At 34.6% G+C, this 24,882-nt stretch overlaps 1 protein-coding gene across 1 annotated transcript in view; it reads left to right on the top strand.

Moving 5' to 3' along the window:
• The window catches only part of LOC140435622 (inactivation-no-after-potential D protein-like), a 162,155-nt gene that overhangs the window by 6,030 nt on the left and 131,243 nt on the right, over positions 1-24,882 (top strand). Inside the window, exons 3-4 of the mRNA XM_072524360.1 lie at positions 2,079-2,183; positions 22,101-22,229. Of these exons, the coding sequence (XP_072380461.1) occupies positions 2,079-2,183; positions 22,101-22,229 (234 nt within the window). The remainder of the gene's footprint in view (positions 1-2,078; positions 2,184-22,100; positions 22,230-24,882) is intronic.

Raw genomic sequence — 24,882 nt, 5'->3', positions numbered from 1 at the left:
CAAAGCAGTAGAACACTTCCATTCGTTCTTTTATGGTAGAAGATTCTTGATAAATACCGACCATTTCGCCTTACAATGTCTCCTCAATTTTAAGATATCTGAGGGCCAGATAGCTCGATGACTGAAGAAACTACAGACCCATGATTTGGAAATTCGCCACCGAACAGGAAGAAGTCATGGAAATACCAACGGCCTCTCGAGAAGCGGAAAGAAAATAGAGGAACTCTATTTTGCGAGCGTCAAGAAGAATGAGAGGGCCATATTCTACAGTTAAGAATTATAGAGGACGGAAGTGACGAAGAAGCTCTAATTAAAAAAAAACCTCCAGGCTAAACAGAAAAAACATCCAGATCTAAAAATAGTCCGTAAGTGGCTGGACAATGGAGCTAGGAAATAGTGGCAGGAGATTGCTCAATATGGGTAAGCAGTGAAGGGCTACTAGCTTCAGTGGGAGTCCTTGTATCTGCGAGATGACATCATCACTCGTAGATGGGAGAGTCCAGTTGGAACAAGAACAGTGCTCCAAGTTGTTCTTCCAAGGTCATGTGTTAAGGACGTGCTTGTAGAACTTCATGATAGCCACTCCGGGGGGAATTGTGGTACCAATATGACTCTGGTAAAAGCCAGTAAGAGGTATTACTGGGTTAATTGTCAATATGTGGAAGAATGGTGCAAACGATGTGATCTGTGTGCATGCAAAGGGACCAAAAACGAGACTTAGGGGAAAACTATAACAATACGTTACCGGGAATCAATGGGAACAAGTTGCTTTCGATATTTTGGAACCATTTACAGTAACAACATCGGAAAATAAGTATTTGATGGTTGCTATAGACTTTTTTTTTAAAATGATCGAAAGTAGTTACACTACCCAATCAAGAAGCAATCACAGTTGCTGCGGCTTTGCTTAAGAATGACGTTTGCTGACACAGGCTTTTACTTCTTCTTCATTCCCACCACGGGCGCAACTTCGAATCGTAAATTTGGAAGACCATCATGGCTTTGCTGGGAATTAAGAAGACCAGAACGATACCGCTTTATCCTCAGTCCGACGACATGGTAGAAAGACATAACCAGAACATCAACAACTACCTGTCCCTATTTGTACATAAAAACCAGAGAGACTGGGACAAACTGGTGCCTCTGTTTCTACTAGCCTACCGAATATCCCAGTATGAAGCAACTGGTTATACTCCAGCAATGCTACTGACAGGTCGATAGATGAAGCTTTCCATTGATCTTCTACACGGCAATCTACCAGATAAAGAGGCAGACTACCGAGTATGTCAGTGACCTGAAGGATGGACTGGTTAAGTTTCACGATTTCGCTAGGAATAAGTTGCTGCTCACCAGTGACCGGATGAAGGTAAGGTTCGATCATAAATCCACTACCGTTGGCTTTAAGCAAGGTGATGCAATCTGGCTCTACCAACCAACCAGAAGGAAAGGTCTAAGTCCCAAATTTCAGCTGCGCAGTGACCGTACCTGGTTACTAAAAAGATAAATGACTTGTTATGAAAGGCAGAATCCACCTACCTGGTTTATTTAGGTACTGTTCGTGGCGAACAGCCTGAAAGAAGGGGGTGATGCTATGTGACTCGTGACTCTAACTACGATCGTGAAATTCACGAAACAAAGCTCTTTTCATCTCGAATATTCTACCTGCTGTTTTATCAATGCTTTCGTCGCTATATTTTTTTTGGAATTTCGTATGTTATATCGGACACCTTCAACGATCAGTTATTTCTAGAACAGATGTTTTGGTATTTTAGGCGGCGAGTACGGCTTTGGAGTTAGTTAATAAGATTAGCGACGCGGATGAGATTTATGTTTGTTTTGTAAAACGATATTTAGAATTTATGATATTTAGTTGGTTTTTTGTAGTAGAGTGAGTTAAAATAAAGTTAGTTAAACTACGTTTGGTTCACTTAATCCCTGAATCCACAGAAAAACGTAACAATATATATGATGTTTTTTCATATTAATTATATTGTATCGTTTTTTATAATTTACAAATCCTTAATTTTATTTTTCTGTAAAGTCATCTGCATAAATTATCTAAATCTATTTTATTACAGGTTAAATTAGAAACATCGTATGGTATATACTCAGAAGATATTTTGGGTATATTTATAAAAACTGTTTTATCAAATAGCTGTGCAGAAAAAACAGGAAAATTTAAAGTAAGTTCATTATACTCAGTTCGCTCACTACGAGAATATTTTGACAGATTGATTGTCGGAAACATACAACACAAAAATTCCTACCCCTAACTATTAGGTAATAGTCCAAATAAACTAACTTTTTGCAGTCGTTTTTCTTGAAATAAGAAGATTAATCACGAGTAATGGGAGTATATATTCAATAATTTTCATTAAAAGCTTTTGATTTGCAAATACTAATCTATAAACGACTATAAAATTTCAGAAAAAAAAAACATTCAAACTTTTGTTTGGGTTGATACAGTTTTGTTTTTCTTTGATAAACTTTATGTAAATATTCTTTTAATTTAAATTACAATTAATATTGTTTATGGTATGGGCACGTGTGCTTGATTGCACACGTAAAATATAAATTTAATAATAAATAAATTAGTAGCAGAAGAAAATTACGTATTACGTTTCATTTAAAATCAATATTTATATATATATATATATATATATATATATATATATATATATACATAATATGGTATTGTAATTGTGAAATATGATAAAACAATAATTCAATTAATTATGATCCAATTAGCTAATTGAAAAAAAAAATTATTTAATTAATTTTATTACGAATATGTGAATAAATTTATTAACGACGCCAATTTCATAATTCATATGTTTTCTGATCTCAGGGTTCCTATTTGAGTTCAAAAAATACCTTTACCTTCAATAGTGTTCAATAAACGAGGAGTAAAAGGAATAAATAAAAAAAAAAAAATTCAAATTTGTGCAATACAATTAAAATATAATAGTAAAATAAACTTTTTAAAACGGTTTATACTTTGAACTAACTTAACTAATGAAATCCCTTAGAAATAAATGTTCCCAAATCATATAGATTTCACATATAAAATTACAATAGGAAAAATTAGTCCAATCTATTGTCTCGTCTCAATAGATTTTTCTCTGCACTTTATGAAAATGATTCACTTTAATCAACTTTCTATCGAAAAACTCCTTCCCTGGTTCTGCTTATAAAAAACAGTCCTGTCGATCAAAACAAGGTCCTGACTCACGTTTCTATCTCCTTTTTGGATTGCCCCTATCTGCTTAACTACGAATCTCTCTGGAATAATAATCTGTTTGTACTTACAAATTTTGCACCCATTTCATCCGGCAATTCAGCTTTCAAAACTTACTGACACTACTATTTCACAAGATCTATACTTTTCTTTCAACGTTTAAAAACACACACACACTTCTCGATTTGATCTTTCCTTATTTGCCGTCCAAAAGCAGATGATGCTTTTTCCGCTTCCAAAAATCATTCTCGTCTCTCAATCCCTTCCATAATTTTCTGTTGACCAATCAACATTCTCCAAACGCCAACACTTTCCAATTCCCATATTTGTGTACAAAAAAATATCAGACAAAGAACTTTTACTTCCTCCTAATACCCTTAATGGGTTGTTTCGTGGTAACCGAAATTAATCCTTGAAAAAATGCAGGTAGATTTAATATATCAATATAACATTTTGTTTACTCAAGCTAATCTTAAATACCTATCCTAATTTGACAAGTCCGAAATTTACTGTAAATCTAAAATTGAAAAAATCTCTTTTCTTCACAAAACAATATAACTTCACAACACAATAAAATTAAACCGTATATCTAAATATGCTATAACTATAATTCTTCTTTTTATCTATTAATTTTTCTTTACATACATTTCGGATCATATCAATATATATATATATATATATATATATATATATATATATATATATATATATATATATATGTTAGTTTTGATATTTTCGCGGGAGCTGTATGTTATATCAATGGTATTCCGGGTTTGACTCCGCGTTAAATGTTGTTGGTTTTGATAAAAACCATTTTGACGACGTTTCGGCAAGATCTCACTTGCCATTTTCAAGTCTCTCTGGATGGTCTGCTTCTTGTCGATGTTCGAGTGGAAGTGACGCTACGGGTGTTAGGCGGCTGGCTTTTGTCGTTACTGCGCGTTGCGCGCGCTCTGGACCAATTACAAGAGCGCGCGCAACGCGCAGTGACTACAAAAGCCAGCCACCTAACACCCGTAGCGTCACTTCCACTCGAACATCGACAAGAAGCAGACCATCCAGAGAGACTTGAAAATGGCAAGTAACATCTTGCCGAAACGTCGTCAAAATGGTTTTTATCAAAACCAACAACATTTAACGCGGAGTCAAACCCGGAATACCATTGATATAATATATATATATATATATATATATATATATATATAAATATATATATATATATATATATATATATATATAAATATATATATATATATATATATATATATATATATATATAAATATATATATATATATATATATATATATATATATATATAAATATATAAATATATAAATATATACATATATATATATATATATATATATATATATATATATATATATATATATATATATTGTTATGGTAAGGAAAATTTAATTTTAAAATACAATATCTAAATTGATGAACTTACCCATAACATTGTTGATCTCAGAACTTACTTCAGTGGCTCAGTATCAATTATGTTGTATTTGCAAGTATGAGGACAAAAAGGAATAAAAATATACACAAATAATACCATATGTACCTTTTATCAATATATTATATCATGGAAATTCAAATATACCAGCTGTATAGAAAATAGATTTACAAAAAAAACAAAATCATATCATATAATTATCAGTATAAATAAAAACAGATCCTGATACTTATGCTCTCTCCGGTCCTATAAATTTGTATAAAAAAACTGTGTCTATTGAATTCTATATCCAAAAACAAAACTTCGCTCAGAATCTCTGGGCCTATCTTTTGTTTTCAATAAATCAAATTAAACTTTATGTTGATACTCCTTATGCTGTTTCTCCACACCTCCTGATCTCGTTTAGTCTCGTACCAAAACATATGTAGCCTAGCCTCAAATAATTTATACTTACAAATTGTGGATTTGAAGATCTCTTCTTACACTGTCACGGCTTTCTGCTGCCACAAACAACTTCACAAACTTTCTTTCACGATTCACCACTTTATCTCGCAACGTCCACACCTTTTTTTCTTATCACAGGAAACATTCTTTTATGTTTAAATGGACGTATCGTAGGAAAATGGTGAAGTGGAGATATGTTACAACTTTAAGAGGTTATATAATTTATTATATTGTTTTTTATTTTATATTTTACTAAAGGTTTTTTTATACATTTTACAATAACTTTTTGTTCACAATCTTGTACCTTTTAGAATCTTGACAAAGGCAAGTATTACCTATCGATTGATTTTGTAACGAAATATTGTGCCTACCACATAGGGTATAATTATAGGGGATTGAAAATTCGGACAGAAGTTAATGGGGTGGAGATAGGGCAAGCAAAATTAACGACACTTGTGCGAATAGTTACAAAAATTTATACCAAAAATAACAAAGAAAACTTACATGTCATCGGTTTACAAACTCGGGAGATGCTCAACAACTTACAATTGTTACAGGGCTATAACTATGGCAGAAATAAATTATTACAATTAAAAAATATCTTTTTAAATAAAACTATTCATAAAAAGGTTAATCTTTTTTAAAAAACACAACAAACCAATGTCAAAAATGATCAAATTAGCTGTCATAAGATTTACAATATTATTAAAATTTAAACTGTTATGAAAGCAATTATTATTTAAAAAAAAATGTCTGTCGTTACTTTAAAATTAAAACACAAAAAGTTACCTGGATTTCACTGTAATGCACTTTGAATAATGTCTGGGTCGGAAACTGGAACTACTAAAATTCCTGCCACTCGAACAAAAAAAAACTACATCTCACACTGCGATAGGACTGACCATTTGAGGTTGAAGCTGGCACCGAACACAAAATTTGGAAATCTGCCTGTTAAAAGGACTGGAACAATGTAGACATATTTCAAATTTGTTTTAAACGACACAAATCTCTTAGGTACTTAAAAAAATAAAAATAGTGGTGACTATTCTCTAAACTGACATATTACATAGAGTCTAGTCCACTATTTTCATCAAATTTTGCCAGTCTCTGCAAAGCTACATAACGACGTCTGTCTTAATGGGCCATCTTCCAAACCTGATTTGAATTCCCCTCGACCTCAATCTAATACCGGCACGGGCTATCGTTTTCCTTACCTCTCCCCGGTTCTTGTCATCAAAAAAACCAAAATTCTTGTTTTAAACAGGCCTCAACTATCTCGCAAAGCGACCTTGAAACAAACTACTCTTAAATTTGTAGAAATAACACGTATTATATTGATAATTTTAACGTCCTAATTCTAACCGAAATTTGGAAATCTTTTCTTTTACCTCACAATGTAAACAGAGAATTGGGGGATTTGAATGTAAATAAGATTTATATATAGCTTAGGAGTTATTAGAAAATTTTTATACTTGCATATCGATATTTTAAGTAATTTCAACATGCTACAATAACCCCTTCTGAAAATGAAAAAACTCGGATAATTTTATGCAGTTTTTGATAAAGACTAAACAATAAAAATAAAATCAAAAAATGACCTCTTAAATGAGTTGAGACTTCTTAATACATTTTGATGATGGTTAGTTTGGGATTAAACAACAAAAACAACATTAGCTACAAGAGATGGGCTAGCGTGCCATCGATCGCCAGACTCTTTAAAGTCGAGTAGACTGAAATGTTTGACTCCAATTGAACTATAGGAGACATGAGTTTCTATGCCTTAGGGAAAACTAACCTTATGTCCTGCAGTGAACCTCGCTGACATTCACAGCAGTAACACAAGTGATTTGTCGGACAGACATAGCCATGTCACCTCGTTGCCTGAACCGAATGCGGTACACAAAAACAAAGAATGCTCTACACTCAGCAGGTAGGCGTCTGCTAATCTTCACTATACGCCTAACGGGACAGGAAATTCGGCAACTGTTCTACAAAAAAATTAGGATATAGACCCTAAATCTATATACCTACATATACAACAAAATGTGATTCTCACATGTGTCTCCAATCAAAATAGGCTACCTGTACTAAAATTATCAAAGGTGAAACTATATTCCAAAGGGATGAAATCAAATCAACATACAAACTCGAAAACAAAACATGGGATAGAATGTACTTATTACTTGAGGATGAAATATTATCCTTATCTGACACAAAAGGCTTTAAATCTTTAACATGCCACTTACCAAGATCTGAACCATTTAAATCTGACAAACGATAAACCACTGGTGACAATTTTTCCTTAATGGTTGCTTCAATATACTTTGGTGCTAGTTTGGACATAAACTTGTTGACAGCACAAGACAAAACCTTATTTCTTTTTCAAACTCTATCACCCACTTGAAATTGGACTTTTCTTCTACGTAAGCTGTAACTTCTAGCATTACGTTCATATAATTTTCGAAGATTAGCCTTAACTTTTTCAAAAACTTTATCTAGAACTTTAACTTCTGAAGCATACATGTTACGGTCACCTGGAATTATCTCAAGATCTTGATTCTGTTGATCCTTATGATCAACACCATAGTAGTTTCCACTTAAGGGAACATGACGGCCATAATTAAGGAAAGCTGGAGTATATCCAGTCACTTCATGCTTTGCTGTGTTAATAGTTTGTCTGATCTTTGCTAAATTCTTGTCCCAATCTACGTGGTCTTTCACATAATGTCCGTATTGCCGTTCCAATGGTTCTATTGTTCCTCTCTACAAAATTACACTGTGGTGCATATACTGGGCTAAACCATACTTTCTGAACATTATACCTATTACAGAGCTCAATTAAGAGAAGATTATTCAGATTTGAGGCATTATCACAAATCACATATTGGGGAACACCAAACATGAGGAAAACATCATTTTTCAAAAACTCAACAATATTCTTAGCCGTGGCCTTTCTCAAAGGATGGACTAACGTATATTTACTAAACCAATCAGCAACTACTAATAACCACGTATAACCTTTCTTTGAACGAACAAAATGACCTATTAGATCTATAGCAACTATCTGCCAAGGAAACTTGGCCTCTCTCTGCTTACCCATTTTACCTAATGGAACATAATTTGGTGTCTTCTGAGCACCACAAACTTTACATGACCTGACAAACTTAAGCACATCACAACGCATCTAAGGCCAATAATATCTTTCCTGAATACGGGACAAAGGTTTGTAAAATCCAAAGTGAGCACACGTAGGTGGCTCATGACAAGACTGTATAACTTCAAACCTTTGTGGTTTAGGCACAAGAATTTTTCAATCTACATTATTAGCCTTAAAAGAATTGGTGGTAGGAATAAACTTACAAACAAAATTATTCTCCACCTTCCACTGTGGAAAATCAAGAGGGGATCGGAGTATCTTTGATCTCAAATTATCGAACCAAGGGTTCTATTCTATTTACATCGACCTCTAAATAACAAATATCTTGGTAGTTTCGGCTGGATTATTGATGTGAGCTCGAGATAGAGCATCAGGGACTAAATGGATTTTCCTTTTCTATGAATTAAATCAAAAGTATGCTGTCTTAGGCGCATGGCCCATCTGGCTAATTTACTAGTAGAATTGGACAATTTATTCAACCAAAGAAGCGAATGCTGGTCAGTAATGACCGAAAACTTGACTCCCTCGATGTAAACTCTCGAAAATTTCTCGTTAGCGAGATCACAGCAAGACATTCTCCCTCTGCAACTGAGTATCTTTCAGCTCTGAAAGAGATCTACCAATATACGCTAAAACCTTTTCTTCACCATCTATAGTTTTTGTCAAACCACCACCAAGACCGGTGTCAGATGCATCACATTGCACAACAAAGGTAAGATCAAAATTGGGCTGGGCTAAAATAGGGGCAGAAATTAGAAGTTCTTTAGTTTTCAAAAAGCTTGTTCACCTTCACTTGTCCAAACTACAGGCTGTTTCTTCTTGCGATGACCTTTAAGAAGATCATTTATAGGGGAGGCTAACTGGAAAAATCCTTAATAAACGACGGTACCAAGAACTCATACCGATAAATCTTTTAATTTCAGTGGAATTGGTTTGTCTAGGATAATTGACCATAGCAAGGATTTTTTTTGGATCTGCCTTCAAAGAATTATTACCAACTACATAACCAAGATACGAAATACATGAAAATAGGTAAGCAACCACAAATACTACGGCCACTTGTTATAGAAAACGACGTCATCGAAGCAGTTAACGAATTTGCATACCTGGGAACGCTCGTCAATATTGAAAATGACACTACCGCAGAAATAAACCGCAGAATTTTCACGGCTAATAGATGCTATTTTGGGTTTAATCTCCTTTTTAAATCTACAGTTATATCAAGAAATACAAAAGTAAAACTCTACAAAACAATAATACGCCCAGTTCTAACATATGGTTCAGAAACCTGGACTTTAACAAAAAGCAATGAAAACATGTTGGAATGTTTCGAAAGAAAAATACTAAGGCGAATCTATAGAGCTGTAAATGAAAATGGTGTCGGGAGAAGACGATACAACTTCGAACTCTATAGAATATACCAGGAACCAGATATAGTAAAACACATTAAGATAGGACGTCTGAGGTGGGTAGGCCATGTAATGCGGATGGAGCAAACCCACCCAGCTAGAAAAACGCTCCTTGATAGAGCTATTGGTCAAAGAAGAAGAGGAAGACCCAGAACAAGATTCCTAGATAACATAGATCAAGCTATGAGAAATATGGAAATACGTGCTTGGCGGAGGAAGGCGATGGATAGGGACGACTGGAAAAAAATTCTTGGGGAGGCTAGGACCCACACAGGGTTGTAAAGCCAAAATGATGATGATGACATAACCGAGATACTTTAACTCCGACTTAAAAAATCACACTTATCAATATTGATGATCAAGTTTGCTTCCTTTAGTTTCTCTTTAATAATCTTTAACAACTTAATATGTTTCTCAAATGTTGGGTACATACTATAATGTCATCCAAATAACAAAATATGTAGGGCTCGAATTCAGGTCCAAAAATAGCATCAACAAGTCTTTGTTGAATCTGTACACTATTGCACAAACCAAAGGGAACAGAAGTGAACTGGAAAGAACCCCTACCGGAAACATTGAAGGCTGTCTTTTTCCTTGAGTCAGGATGAAGTGGGATTTGCCAAAATGCTTTTCTCAAATCAATAGAGCTAATGCATTTAGCTCCTCTAAGCAATGATAGAATTTTATCTATCTGGGGCAAGGGATAACTATCATGAACTGTAACCTCATTTAATGAACAACCATAAAAAAAACCTATATTCTCCTGACTTCTTTTTAACTAACAGTACTGGACTTGACCATGATTGTGCTGGTTCAATTATTCCTAATCTTAACATTTCATCTAACTCTTCATGTATTATTTTATTCATATATGGGGACAAAGGATATTGTCTTTTTTTAAATGGTTTGGCATCACCTGTGTCAATAACTATTTCTATTTTGTTGGTTATTCCAATATATTTAGAACTAGAGACTTCTCTTAAAGAATTTACTACTGACTTTGCCATATTCCTCTCAGTGGTAGAAAACAAGTCTACGGAATACAAAGTTTCTATTTTATTATTTCTTCGGGAAGAATGACATGTTCCATCCTCAAAGTTTAATAACAATGAGAATTGAAACATAACATTATTTCCCAAAATGAAATTGTAAGGGACAGTAGGTACCACAAAAAATTTCACCATATGACAAACACCATCAGCCTCTATTGGAAGATCAATGGTACCAACAACTGATTTATTCGAACCATCTGCTAAACAGACATGCTTAGTAGATGTGGGATTATATTTAATTTCTTGGGAATCGAAAAATTCAACTCTAGCGGAACCTACAACGGATGTAGAGCAACCACTGTCCAAAAGAACTACAAAGTTTCTAGAGAAATTGGAAATACTAACATGAGGACGACTATCAAAATCTATCTTTTCAAAAATTGGGTTCAACGATGACCTGTAAGGTCTATCTGTCTTAGATCTATTCGAAATACAACAGTGGGGACAAGAAGAGATAGATACACCTTTATGACCACAACGAGAACAAGATATTTGCTTGCTCCTACAATCACGGGAGATATGACCGGGCCTATTACAATTATTGAAATAAACAATCTTTTTCGGGTTTCTGGGAGCTTGATAAGGGGGAGACTGCATTAATGGAGGTGGGGATGAAAAATACTGCATCATTGGAGGTGGGGATGAGAAAGACTGCATCATTTGAGGTGGGGATGAGAAAGCCTGCATCAATGGAGGAGGGGATGAAAAAGACTGATATCTTACTTCAGTATTTTCTGGTGGACTGGGTCTATCATTTTCATACCTATGTTTAGGATTGGGTCTCCTACAAGAATTATTCTCTCTGTCATGTCTGTTACCTACCTTACTTTTGTCTTGCTTATTGTGATTATCAATCACATGAACCTGTTCTTTGGGATTTTCTGAATCATCAAGTGAAATACCAGCAAGATCCTTAGTAGACTGCAACAAGGGCAGGACATTCTGCTCCAAACGTTTTATAGTAGTTACTAACATTTCAACTGTAGTAAAATCTTGCAGGCCTATTAGTGGAATGTAATCCACCTAAATATTTTTTCTCATTATCTTCACCTTTTGGGCTTCACTTGGGTATGTTTATTAACGTTTAAAAAGGTTTTCCATTACTGCCGAATAAATGGTTATGGATTAATTCTTTTTCTGTTTCCTACTCTTAATTTCATCTAAGGGATTATCATTATAATCTGGGAACAAAAAAGCAGATTTAGGTAGGGCTACCAACTCATCCCAACTATTAATTTTATCTCTAACACTTCTATACCAAACAGCAGCATTACCTTCAAATAATTCAATGGCTGAACAACGAAATAGGATGTCTTCGGAAATATTCCTAGACCTAGCAGAATCTCTAACCTTTTCTAAAAATGTGGGTAGGGCTTTACTTTCGCCATGGAATTTTATATGCAAATCAGAAATAATAACAGATTTTTTTTTCTAAAAAATGGCTTTGGCAGAGCCAATTAGCCAGAAGCCAGCTGTGTTTATTGTTAAAATTTTACTGAATTTTAATTATTATTGATTGTAGATTCATAGTCAAAATTTTCTTGTTATCAGTTATCAATGATAGTACTACATATACCTAATATTTTTATGGATACATAAATTTTGTTTTGATATATTTTTATTTTGTTTTTTTATTCTTTTATTATTATAACAGGAGTTGAAACCTGTATTATTGGGGCTGGGACTGTACAATTAGGAACTATAGGGGCTAGGACTGGGCTACTAGTGGATTGTTTCGCTAATTCATTAAACATTTCCTCTTTTTCTAACACATTACACTTTAACACCAACAAATCATCTTTACACTCTTCGACAAACTTTATTACTTCCTTCTCAACATCATTAGTAGGGAAATTTTCTAATCTGGTATCTAAATGTGTAGACCTTGGCTCAAATCTAGCAAAATCAGTTTTTGTTGATTCTACATTCATTGATTTAGCACTACTATATAAATCTTCTATAATTAACATGATCTCAGTCAACTCCTTCTTAGAATCTACTACATTATTAACCAAATCGACTAAACTTGAAGACAACTTGGCCTCCTTGGCTAACAAAGCCTTTAACATCTTTTGTTTATTATCAACTGTCTTATTTGGGACATCAAAACCTCTTATGAAAATCTCATAAGATAACTCTCCTGATTTCAAATGATTTACCTGTGTAGACTTCATTTTTTAAAAATTGGATGAAAGCAAACACACAAAACAACTAATATCAAACTCAACAACTAGTGGAAAATATGACTATTTTAAGAAACAACCGTTTCCATTTATCACCTGATAGTAAGCCTCACTTGCACTCAGTGCATTGGAATCCAAAACTCATCCAATTTGCCTCAACGTCTGCTCTTGACATAGTAATCAGTTGGTAAACAAAAAAGAGGTCTCTAACCTGTCTCTCAAAAGTTTACACTTCCACTAACAAGGACTAAAAAAAATGGTTTGCAACAACATGGGACAACATGGGACAACATGCAAACAACAAACAACATAAACTGTACATACAAGGGAAGATAAATACTAATAATATTGAAAACTTGACCTTTTGAGTGAGCTACACAAAATAACTCAAAAATAACCAACCATTGTTCCGAAAACTAAACTAAATAAGACTGCTCCTAGACAACTCTAAACAGCATCTTTTGATCACAAATATTACACTTGCGTCATTCAGATACAAGAAAGGAAACACAAAACACAACAGTCGTCTACTGAGACTACAATTGGTCGAATCTTCTCTACGACTACTTCTCGTTCACAAACTCCAACTAACCCGCGGCATAAAATACACCGTCAGAGATGGTTAATTAGACACATAGGACAAAACACAACTATACTCATCAGCTCAAACAAAAGTCACTATAAACAATACAAACATTTACTCAAAATCACCGAACAAAACAAAAATTACAAAAACCGATTATTCTGTAAAGTCTGTCAAATCAATTAAAAATAAATGCAACAATAACGGTATTATTTGTTACTGTTAATAACTTTTTAAAAATCATTTTAATATCAACACATCTATAATTCATATGTAAATATTCAATCTCAAATATTTGCTTTCATTTCCAATACACATAAAATCTACAATATCATAATATATATACAAACATTTCTACAGTACATGAAATCAAAAACAATACATAACATATTAATATACAACAAATACATATGTCGATATACAATACATGTACAACACTGTTTGTGTGACGAGGGGGGACTATCTGAAAGAGGGGTTTCATATAAATGGAAGAAAACAAGGGGAAAGTTGAAAACAAAGGAATAGCTTGTGGGAGAGGGATCTATCTATAACTTTGGTAAGACTACTTATAGGCAATAAAAATTGATGTCACTTTGGCATCAGATACAGGAATATTCAAAAGCTAACAAAGTCCCCACGATGTGCGCCAAATTGTAACGAAATATTTTGCCTACCACATAGGGTATAATTATAGAGGATTGAAAATTGGGAAAGAAGTTACTGGGGTGGAGATAGGGCAAGCAAAATTAACGATATTCGTGCGAATGGCACTCATTGCTTATTTGGAGAGCTGGGTCGTGGATAGGTGAATGGCAAGGGGGTTAGATTGGGGCAACTACACAAAAATGAAACAAATGGGAACTTACATGAATCTCCTGGAACAAACAGACAAACAATACACAAGAGTTCCCTCTAGCTATTTGAAATGGGACGCCGCTTTGAGAAAACTTCCTGCTGGAGGAAAGAAAAGGTTCTTCCGTCCTAAAAAAACACAAAAAGAGTTTAGGAGACTTTTCTAAAATAAAAAGACAAAATGGTTCAGAGAAATAAATTAAACATTTATTACTGTCTCAACACAAACAGTTACAAAATACAGATGGCACAAAAATTATATGATATAAATAGTTTCAAAAATGTATACAGAAATAACACAGAAAACTTACATGTCATCCGTTTATAAACTCGGGAGATGCTACAAAACTTACAATTGTTACTGGGCTATAACTGTGGTAGAAATAAATTATTACAATTAAAAATATCTTTTTAAATAAAACTATTCATAAAGAGGTTAATCTTTTTTAAAAAAACACAACAAAACAATCTCAAAAATGATAAAACTAGCTGTCATAAGATTTACAATATTAATTATCAAAATTTAAATTGTTATGAAAGCAATAATTAGAAAAGAAAATAAATAAATATTAGAAAGCAAAAAATTATTAGAAACTGGAATCTAGTAGATAGAAACAAACTAGGGCAATATAAAGAGATATACAAAAACCTATTAAAAGAACAACTTACCCAAAAATTAGACAGTGATGATAAAGATATAGACGAAATAGACAACATACTTACAGCACAGCAACGATGGTTACATCAGGAAAAGAAATAGCAAAAAAGGATCTAAAAAAGAACAACTATATATCAACAGAAACAAAGAAGCCTATGGATAAAAGAAGAAAGCTGAACGAAGAAGGCAAAAGGAAATCTATAGAACATGTAGAAATCAATAAAACAATAAGCAGAATGATAAAAGAAAATAAGAGAAAAGAACAAGAAATACAAATAGAAGAAGTAATACAGAACAACAAAAATATGAAATGCTTAAGACCGAAATTAGGTAAGTGTGAAATAAAAAAAATAAAAGATGTAAACGGAGTAGAAACAAACATTAAGATGACATCATAAATAGTATCCATCATTTCTACTCAGAATTATATAAAACAAAAAAGGAACCATCAGAAGAAATTAAAAAAAAAAACTTAAGGATAAAATAAAAAATGTCAACTCAGAGCTACAGCCAGAAATAAGCAAATTAGAAATAAAGAAGGCATTGAAAGAAATGAAAAACATCAAATCGCCTGGAAAAGATGGAATAACTGCAGAGATGCTGAAATAGGGTGGAAAAGTGGTAATTAATCATTCCCTTTTTAACAAGATATTAAAAGAAAAAAGAATCCCAAACAACTGTAAGGAATCCGTAACCATTATCCTACACAAGAAAGGAGATAAAGCAGATTTAAAAAACTACCGTCCTATAACACTCCTCAATGTAATGTATAAACTCCTAACAAAAAATTTAACCAATAGATTAACGACAAAATTCGACGGATACCAGTCGAAAGAACAAGCTGGTTTTAGAAAAAGATTCAGCACAAGTGACCATTTACTAAGTATGAAAATATTTATAGAACAAGCAAATGAATACCACATTCCTCTATATATAGCGTTCATAGATTTCGAAAAGGCTTTCGACAGTGTCAAACATTGGGCAGTGAAAACCTCTTTGATTAACAGCAGAATTGACCATAGATATACGGAACTAATAGCTAATATATATAAGGAAGCCAAAACAACAATTAAAGTATGTGAAGGAACAAAATCAATACAACTAAATAGAGGCGTGAGACAGTGCGACACAATATCACCAAAACTTTTCAATCAGGCTCTGAAAGATATTTTTAATAGATTAGAATGAGAAGAAAAAGGTATAAACATTTGTGGACAACGCTTGAACCATCTAATGTACGCTGATGACATCGAATTCATAACCGATAAAAAAGAAGAATTATTTGAAATGATGAAAAAACTGGACGTAGAAGCTGGAAAGATAGGCCTTAATATGAATTACAGCAAGACCAAAATCATAACAAATACAGATGAAGACATACCCCAGTCATGTCGTTCTTTCTTGTTTACTGAGAGTTAACTTAGTTTTTATTTGTTTGTGGTAAAATTGTCTCGCTTGCTTTATTCCGAGGTATTTATACATGTGCGTGTGTGCGTGTGTGCGTGTATGGGTGTGTGCGTGTGTGCGTGTGTGCGTTTGTGCGTGTGTGCGTGTGTGCGTGTGTGCGTGTGTGTGTGCGTGTGTGCGTGTGTGCGTGATTGCGTGTGTGCGTGTGTGCGTGTGTGCGTGTGTGCGTGTGTGCGTGTGTGCGTTTGTGCGTGTGTGCGTGTGTGCGTGTGTGCGTTTATGCGTGTGTGCGTGTGTGCGTGTGTGCGTGTTTGCGTGTGTGCGTGTGTGCGTGTGTGTGCGCGTGCGTGTGCGCGTGCGTGTGCGCGTGTGTGCGTGTGTGTGCGTGTGTGTGTGTGGGTGCGCGTGTGCACACGCACACGCACACAATTTACATTGCACAATTTAGTTGTGTCATTTACTGCACCATATTAATTGCGCGATGTAAAGTAGATGCCTGAGCCTTCGTCTGAAAATACCAACCTGTTAATCTAGTTGCTTACTTATGTCCACGAGTCCTCTTTTTCCTACATACCGCGGTAATCTTGTTCTCTCTACTGCACTGCGTGGATAATCTTTTTGTGCCGTTTTGAAAAATGTTCTTTTTTCCACTGAGGACTTTCTACATCCGTTTTTGACCACCTTAAAATGTTTACTATTTAGGTATTACCGACTTTGCTATCTTACTCTTCGTATGAACTCGGAATTATTGTTATCCCAGATTTAGCCATACGGCTCACACTTCCTCTAAGGGGAAAGTTCACTCATCCAGATATCTACGGTATTAAAAGGATTGAGCTCTGGTTGGACTTTTTCCGTGTTATCGAGCCCTAATTGACTTGGTATACTAGAGTAACCCCCAAAAATTTTCGTACGCATCTGGACGTCGATTGTAGCACATTTGTCAGAATGATCTTATACAGGTGTTCACATAGACTCAGCTATTTTCTGTTTTCTAGGAGGTTTTTCAAAATAACAACAGTAATAGATAGAATAATAGGGACTGTCTGGGTACCTTCCATTTTCCATTGTTTCCTTATTTGTAATTCTTGATCTCTATACTTGGCGATCTGTTCGTTGTATTTCACAGATTATTGTTGTTAGGTATTGCCACAGTCATTAGTGTTGTTTACCTATTAAGTTTATTAACTAGTATGAGATCTGGTCTATTATGGTTGGTCTGTGAGCACAGTGCGGTCCCAGTATAGCTTGTAGTTGTCGTTTTTAAGCATTCTTTCAGGGACGTATTGATAATAAGAAAAGTCGTTACTATTTAAATGGGAATAAGCCACAATTGAAGGTTAAAGTACGTTTATTGACGTTTCAATTTCCACTTCCGGAATCGTTCTCAAAATATAAACATCAATAATGGCACTGTGGCATAACATGCCACAAGAAAATAGCTTCAGAACAATATTAAGAGAAGTCGGTTTGGGGAAGTCCCAGTTTGTTGACTAATTCCTGGTGAATCATCTTTCCTACTATCGTTTTGGACTTTGACAATATATTTTAGGTAATTTTTAGCTAAAATAACCTACATAAGTCTAAATGGCAAGCAGAAAACCCTCTGTCTCGGAAAAACATCTTTCCTGATGCGAACAGTTCGACGCTGTATTCTTGACATATTCTTGGCTGATCTCATTGACATGTCCCCCATGCAGAGGTTGTCTCATCCAAGTGCGCTTTTTTTTTGCTTAGAAAGGTGGTTTATGCGCATTTCTTGTTATCTCAGTTTAAGCGGCGTTGTTTTACTGCAAAAATTGCACGTTATAACGTAGATGTCTGAGCCTACGTTTGAACATATGTTCTTAAATTAGTAACCTGTATATCCAGTTGCTCTTCCGTGTCCATAAATCCTTTTCTTCCTAGATACCGCGGTAATGTTGTTCTTTCTACTGCACTGCATGGATGGTGTTTTTGATCCTTTGTGAGAAGTGTTTTTTCTTTAAGCTGAAGACTTTCTATATCCGTTTTTGACCACTTTATAATACCACATAAGAAGCTAAGGGCATAACAGGCGTACCTATTTAATACCTTAAAATTTTTGGTATTGATATAACCGATTTAGCTATCTTACTCTTTGCACAAACTCAGAAATTAGTTCGGTTTTCATTAGTTTATGGTCAATTTTTCGCGTTTGCTGTACTCTGAGATATTTGTAAATATATAATTTTCTTTCATTGCATTGAGCTGAACCATTCCTCTGACTATATTTAGTATACGGCACTTGTGTAGTCTAAAGTGCATACTAATATCATTTCAGAAAGTTTCAACAGTTTTTAGTACCTGATCTAGTTGATTTCGAGTAGAAGCGATAATTTCAAATTATCCATATCCAACAGACGATTAAGCTTCGTTACGACAGTATTGTTATTTTTGATGCCTAAACCTAAGTCAGTACCTATAGTTGAGTAGCTCTTGGGTTCATCGCAAGACAGAATCAAAAGGGACTCAACGAATCCCCCTAGAAAAGGTCCCGGTTAATTGGGATATCTTCAGTTTTGATATTGTTGTCTCCAGATATTTGTAGGTGAATTTTAGTCTTCCACTCTGTCATTATATGCTTTAAAAAGGTCGATATTATCATCGACTTTATATATTTTCAATATTATCTATAAGCCATTCGTACGGCACTGAATCAAAGGCCTTCTTGTATTCAATAAAGGCAGTTAGAAGACTTCGTTTTTTGATGTATGACTGATTAGAAATAACTGAGTCTTATAATCAGTTGTTCATTGCAACTCATGGAGCCCTTAGCACATCCTTGCTGTTGAGGCTCTATGGCGTTGTTCAGAGCATGATGATGGTAGATATTCTGGACTACACAGGATATTACAAATTTGTACAAAGTTAGAAGACAAGTAATTAAGCGGTACTTTGCTTGATATTGTATGTTATTTTAATCCTTCGGTATTAACCTTTCGGTATTAGATAAGTGGTTTCCTGTATAAGAAATAATGGTATTTCCTGTAAATTAAAGATAACATGATTAATCAACATTGACAAACACTCATGAATACTCCAAAACTTCTTTAGCAAGAAGTTGTCATCTCAGTCTGGTCCAGGAGATTTTTAGTTATGAAGGCTCTTTGATACTATTTTAGACTTCTTCAGTGGTGAAGAATTCGTAAAAAATATTATTATAATGTTCGCAGTCGTTTGTTGTGTCTTCAATCCATCCAGCATTGGTGTTATGAGTAGCTGGTGTTAAAAGTTGATTTCCCCAAAACTCATGAATTTGTTCTTGACGTGGGTATGATTTATTTTTATTTTCCACAGTGGAATTGTTTCCTATAAAACGCCTTCTCTGCATTCTTAAAAACTATATTGTCGCATTTCTGGTTGTTGCGGTGTGTTTCTGGATCACGTTGTGTGTGTCTTAGAGTATTCAGCAATATATCTTCAGCTCTCTTGATGATTTTTTTTCTTCTTACTTATTCCGTTATTTGTCTTATGTCCCTATGCAATAATTAAATTTTCCTCAGCAATCGTTTTTCCCAGGGTGCTAGTCTGTTATGAGTCTTTCCGGTGTTAGTACCTCGTCGTGTTCTAATATTAATGCCCATAACATTAGCAATTGCTGTTGCTGCACAGTAAATCAGTAAATGAAAATATTCTAATGTATGTGCTTCTACGATATAATTGGTAGGACATTAGTATTTACAATTTGTAACATAACATCAATAGACATTTGTAACATCAATAGAAACAGACATACTAACATATATAGAACAAAAAAGATTAAAGTGGTATGGACATGTAAGAAGAACTAGCGACAGCAGATGGATAAAGAGTTAACCGAATGGAGCCCCATAGGAAGGAGGAAAAGAGGACGATCCCGAAAATCCTGGAGGAACGAAGTAGACGACGCCATGAGTAAGAGAGGCCTAAACGATGGAGAATGGAACAACAGAGAGAGATGAAAACGGTTGAGCGAGGGAAGGCAGTGAATACTGTAGAATCCCTAAATATATATATAATTTGTAACAGCGCTCCTAATTTTTTAGAAGAGTTTTTTGGTAACGGTGGTCTGTTAAGTGGGTTTGTCCAACTAAACTCTTGTACGGCACGTGCCATCTCATTTACTAGACTGTCGTGTAACTCGTTATTGTCCTGCTGTGCATTAAAAGGTTGAGTTTCTTGTATGAGAAGCTTAGGAATTTTTAGGAATAATTATCCTTTTATTGATCTGCTATTCTCTGTTTAGATATTTGAATATCTGGTTACTTCCTATAAAATTCAGAATAAAGCTATTGTCGATTGCCAATCGTTTCTTGACCAAGTTTTGTCACCTTATAATAGAAGCGCAAAATGTTTTCGGTTATGGATACAGCCCATTTCATGTGCTGCCTCGGTCGTCCCGCTTGATTGAGCGCCGGCTAATGTTTCAGCGTAGCACCTGAAGTGAGTGGAGCTCTTGCTGTTGTTTGGCTCAATTGTGGTTGTTGTTCTTGTTGGGTTGTAGTTGATTATATGACAAGGGCCCGCCTTCTCAACACCCTATTGCGCCAACTGACATCTTGCATGCTGTCACGTCTAGCGCCGGATCCAGACGTGCTCTGGCGATTCCCAAGCAGAGACCCTAAACATAAATTACTATACTCCTTTTTCATGGGTGTGCATTTTACACCTACTATCAGGTATCAGTTTTTGTTCCACTGCAGTTATACTTGTTCCTTCTGGGCATTGGCCCTACGAATAACCAAAGAGCATCCCCCATTGGCAAATGGCCGCGCCTCATAGAAAAACTGACAAAAACTCCCACAGGTTATTATTATCCAGATTTAGCCATACGGCCGACACTCCCTCTAGGCGAAATTCATTATTATTATTACTATCCAGATTTACCCATACGGCTCACACTCCATATAAGGTGAAAATTCACTCATTTCAGATACCTACGGTATCAAAAACTCTGATAACACTCTTTCCGTTTTTTCGAGTCGTAGGTGACTTAATACGTCGGTGTACCTTTCAAAAATTTTCGTACGCATCTGGATGTCGAGGGTAGTACAGCTTTCTGCATGGTCTAATAAAGATGTTTATTTGGACTTAGCTTTTTTATGTTTTCTAGGAGATTCTTCGGAATGACTCCAATAGTAGAAATGATAATAGGTATTTTCTGAGTACATTCCATTCTCCATTTTCTTCATATTTAAATTTCCAGATCTCGACCTCCAGGTCCAGGGTCGATTCTTTTACGCCACAACTTGTACTGAAAATGAAAAATAATATCACGAATGTTTATCGATCTTCCCATCTAGATCCGTAATATTCAGCGTTAACAGGGATATCTCATGTATGGTGTGGCTCTTCACCATGCATTATGGTATTGACTAGAGAGAGGCTGATGCTCCACTCGAAAGAACATCTTCAACTAGCCCTGTGGGCTTGTGAGCACCAGTGTTCAGTCAACTTGGTAGAAAGATACAACCTTTTCAAGCCCGCACATTTCCTACATCAATACACTGCATTTAATTTTTTTTTAATTTGGATTTAAATTCGAAACATCGCTTTAAAAAGATAAAATTTAAATATTAATTAATACTTAAGTTTCTGTATATCGAATTGTATTTGTGTCAAATATCAAAATGAACTTATAATTTTTATTTTGTTAGACAGGTGACAGAATATTGGAAATAAATGGAGTTGACTTGAAGGAAGCTAGTAACGAGCAAATTTTACATCTAATTGGAAATTCCGAAAATCCCATTTCATTTGTTGTACAGTCGCTTTTACCACCTTTCGTAAGTATAAAATATAAAGTTATAACGTAAAAATAATTCTATACGACTCATTTATAGACATATAGATACGTAAATATTTGGATATTCTTGAATATTGGCTTAAAGGAGCTAAAATATTTTTTTATTTTTGTAGATTTACTGTACTCCGAAATAGCTTAGCCTTCCTTAAGTATGATAGAAGCAGTGCATACAGGACCATATTAGTTAACGTATATAAGACAAACACACGTTAATTAAAGAATTAAATATAAAAAAATAAAAATATTAAAAAAATACTTAATACAAAAACAAAAAAAAATGTATGGAGGGACGGAACATTCCCACCCAGCAAAATGCACATTTGCATGTATAGTCAATATATGGCAGATGGCAAAGCTTCACTAAAGGTCGTCTAAGTTCACCTTTCGCTGTTTGTACGATAGCGACTTCTTTGCCAAAAGTCTACATGTAATCGTTGCAGTAATTGCGAACGACTCAGTCTATTTAAACGAACATCATTGTAATCTAGATTGGGAATTATCTTTAAAGGTTCTAGTGTCACAAAATGTCCAGGTGTAAACATTTAAAAATCATTTGGATCATTACTAACAAAGGATGACTATTTAAGACCGCCTCTATTTGTATAAGTAATGTATTAAATTCTTCATGGGTTAAAATCTGTTCGCCTATGACTTTATCCAAATGTGTTTTTCCGCTTATTATACCAGCTTCAAACAATCCACCAAAATGAAAAGCTGCAGGAGGATTTAAATACCATGCAATGACGTGGTTTGTATCAAAATGTGACTTAATGTCTTCTAGATAGGATTTTGTACCTACATAATTCGTTCTGCAATCCGAATAGACAACGTCCTCAATGTGCTCTAAAACGTCTGAATGAGGCTAAAAAATGCCTCTGTACTAAGTTTGGATATCAATTCTACTTGCAAAGCTTTAGTAGCAAAGCACACAAAGAGGCAAATATAGGCTTTGGTTCGTTTATAATTTTTAAGCCTACTGGCTCGTATTATAAAAGGACCGCAAAAGCAGACGCCAACGCAATAAAATGGTTTAACCTTAGATCTTTGTAGGTCTGGAAAAGCCCTCATAGGTGACTGATAATTTTGAGGTTTTAGTTTCCAATATGTAAATCAAAAAAGGGATTTAATTTTTTTAAGTATTTGAATTTGACACTATTACCCTTGACCGACCTGTTCTATTTCCTCTTTCAGATATCTTTGTTGCATCAATCTAATTAGTTGATTAGTGGAATTACCTTGTTCCATAATAGAAAACCTTCCAACTGTTCTTTTATTGGCTGATGTTAGATTACCAACGAATCTAAGAACATATATAATTTGCAGATTGCGGATATCCATTTTGAAAAGGAAGACAATCGATTACAAAGATTATCGACAAATTCATCAGATGGAAAAGATAAAAGACAACTCTTTCGTTTCAATTCCACGTTATGTTCGATAGACTCGGGCAAGGAGAATGACCAGTTAGGAAGTTAAGAAGGAATATATCGCCAGTGTTTCGAAGAAAAACCTGTCTTGACTGTAAGAAATTCTGTTACTGTCTAAGGTTTTTCATTTATGTGATTGTGAATTAATCTAATGAAGAACAACAGCCGAATCTGACCATGCGGTATAGCAAGAGTTTGCAGTAAATAAGATATTAATTTACTAAGAATTACTGATGCTTGAGTTCAAGATGAGGAATATTTTGTACTCTCGTAGGAGATACCTTTCTTCGGGCTTAAAAGAAAATAAGTTTTGATGACTCCTGTATCATGGCAAATACAAAAGTATGTAACAGCAGAAGATCTACGTAAAGAGGCGTCGCAAAACCCATGAGCTTACAGAAAACAATTTCATTTAAAGGAATATAATGAGGTATAGAAAACTTAGACAGTATAGGCAAAACTCAATTTTAAATTGTTCTCACCTTAAAGTAAGTTCCAAAGGGGGAGTTGCATACCAATCTAAATCAAGTAACCAAAGACGCTGAATAATAGTCTTCACCATTAAAGTGACAGGATTAAGAACTCCATAAGGATCGAATATGCGAGCTATCTGGCTTAAGAGATTCCGCTTTGTACAGGAAGAAGAAGGTAGAGGAAGAGAGGTAGAATTTTGTAAAAAAAAATCATCAGTTGATATATTCCATCCAAGTTTGATGGGAATGTATCAACGAAGATTGATCTAAGTCAAATGAAAGTTGACAGAAATGACTGTTGCAGAATGTGATCCAAAAGAATATTAGCTAGAGAGAATAATTAAGGGGCATTACTTGTCTATTTTCGTAACTACAAATCCACCACGCTTCAATAAAGATATTAATTCTCTTATTACGAGAACATTATTTTGTATAGAATGTTTTCCTGAAACCACATCATGTACATAAGTATTATTCAGAAGTACAGATGAGGCCACAGGTAAGTCCGGTTCCTCGAGTGCCAGTTGCTGAAAAGTACGAATTGCAAGATATGGTGAGCTAGACACACCAAATGTAACTCGAGTAAGTTCGTATTCAGCAATAGATTCCTGTTCCTAAAAACGCAAAAGTATTTTTTGAAACCCTTGCTTCTCAGGAGCGATAAGAATCTGTGTAAACATGGATAAAATATATACAGTAAAGACATACTGAATTTAAGTAATAATTTTACAAG

Source organism: Diabrotica undecimpunctata, chromosome 3 (genome assembly GCF_040954645.1).
Source record: "Diabrotica undecimpunctata isolate CICGRU chromosome 3, icDiaUnde3, whole genome shotgun sequence".
Classification (NCBI taxonomy): domain Eukaryota; kingdom Metazoa; phylum Arthropoda; class Insecta; order Coleoptera; family Chrysomelidae; genus Diabrotica; species Diabrotica undecimpunctata.
Note: the sequence above shows the minus strand (reverse complement) of the source record. Positions and strands in the feature narration are given on the sequence as shown.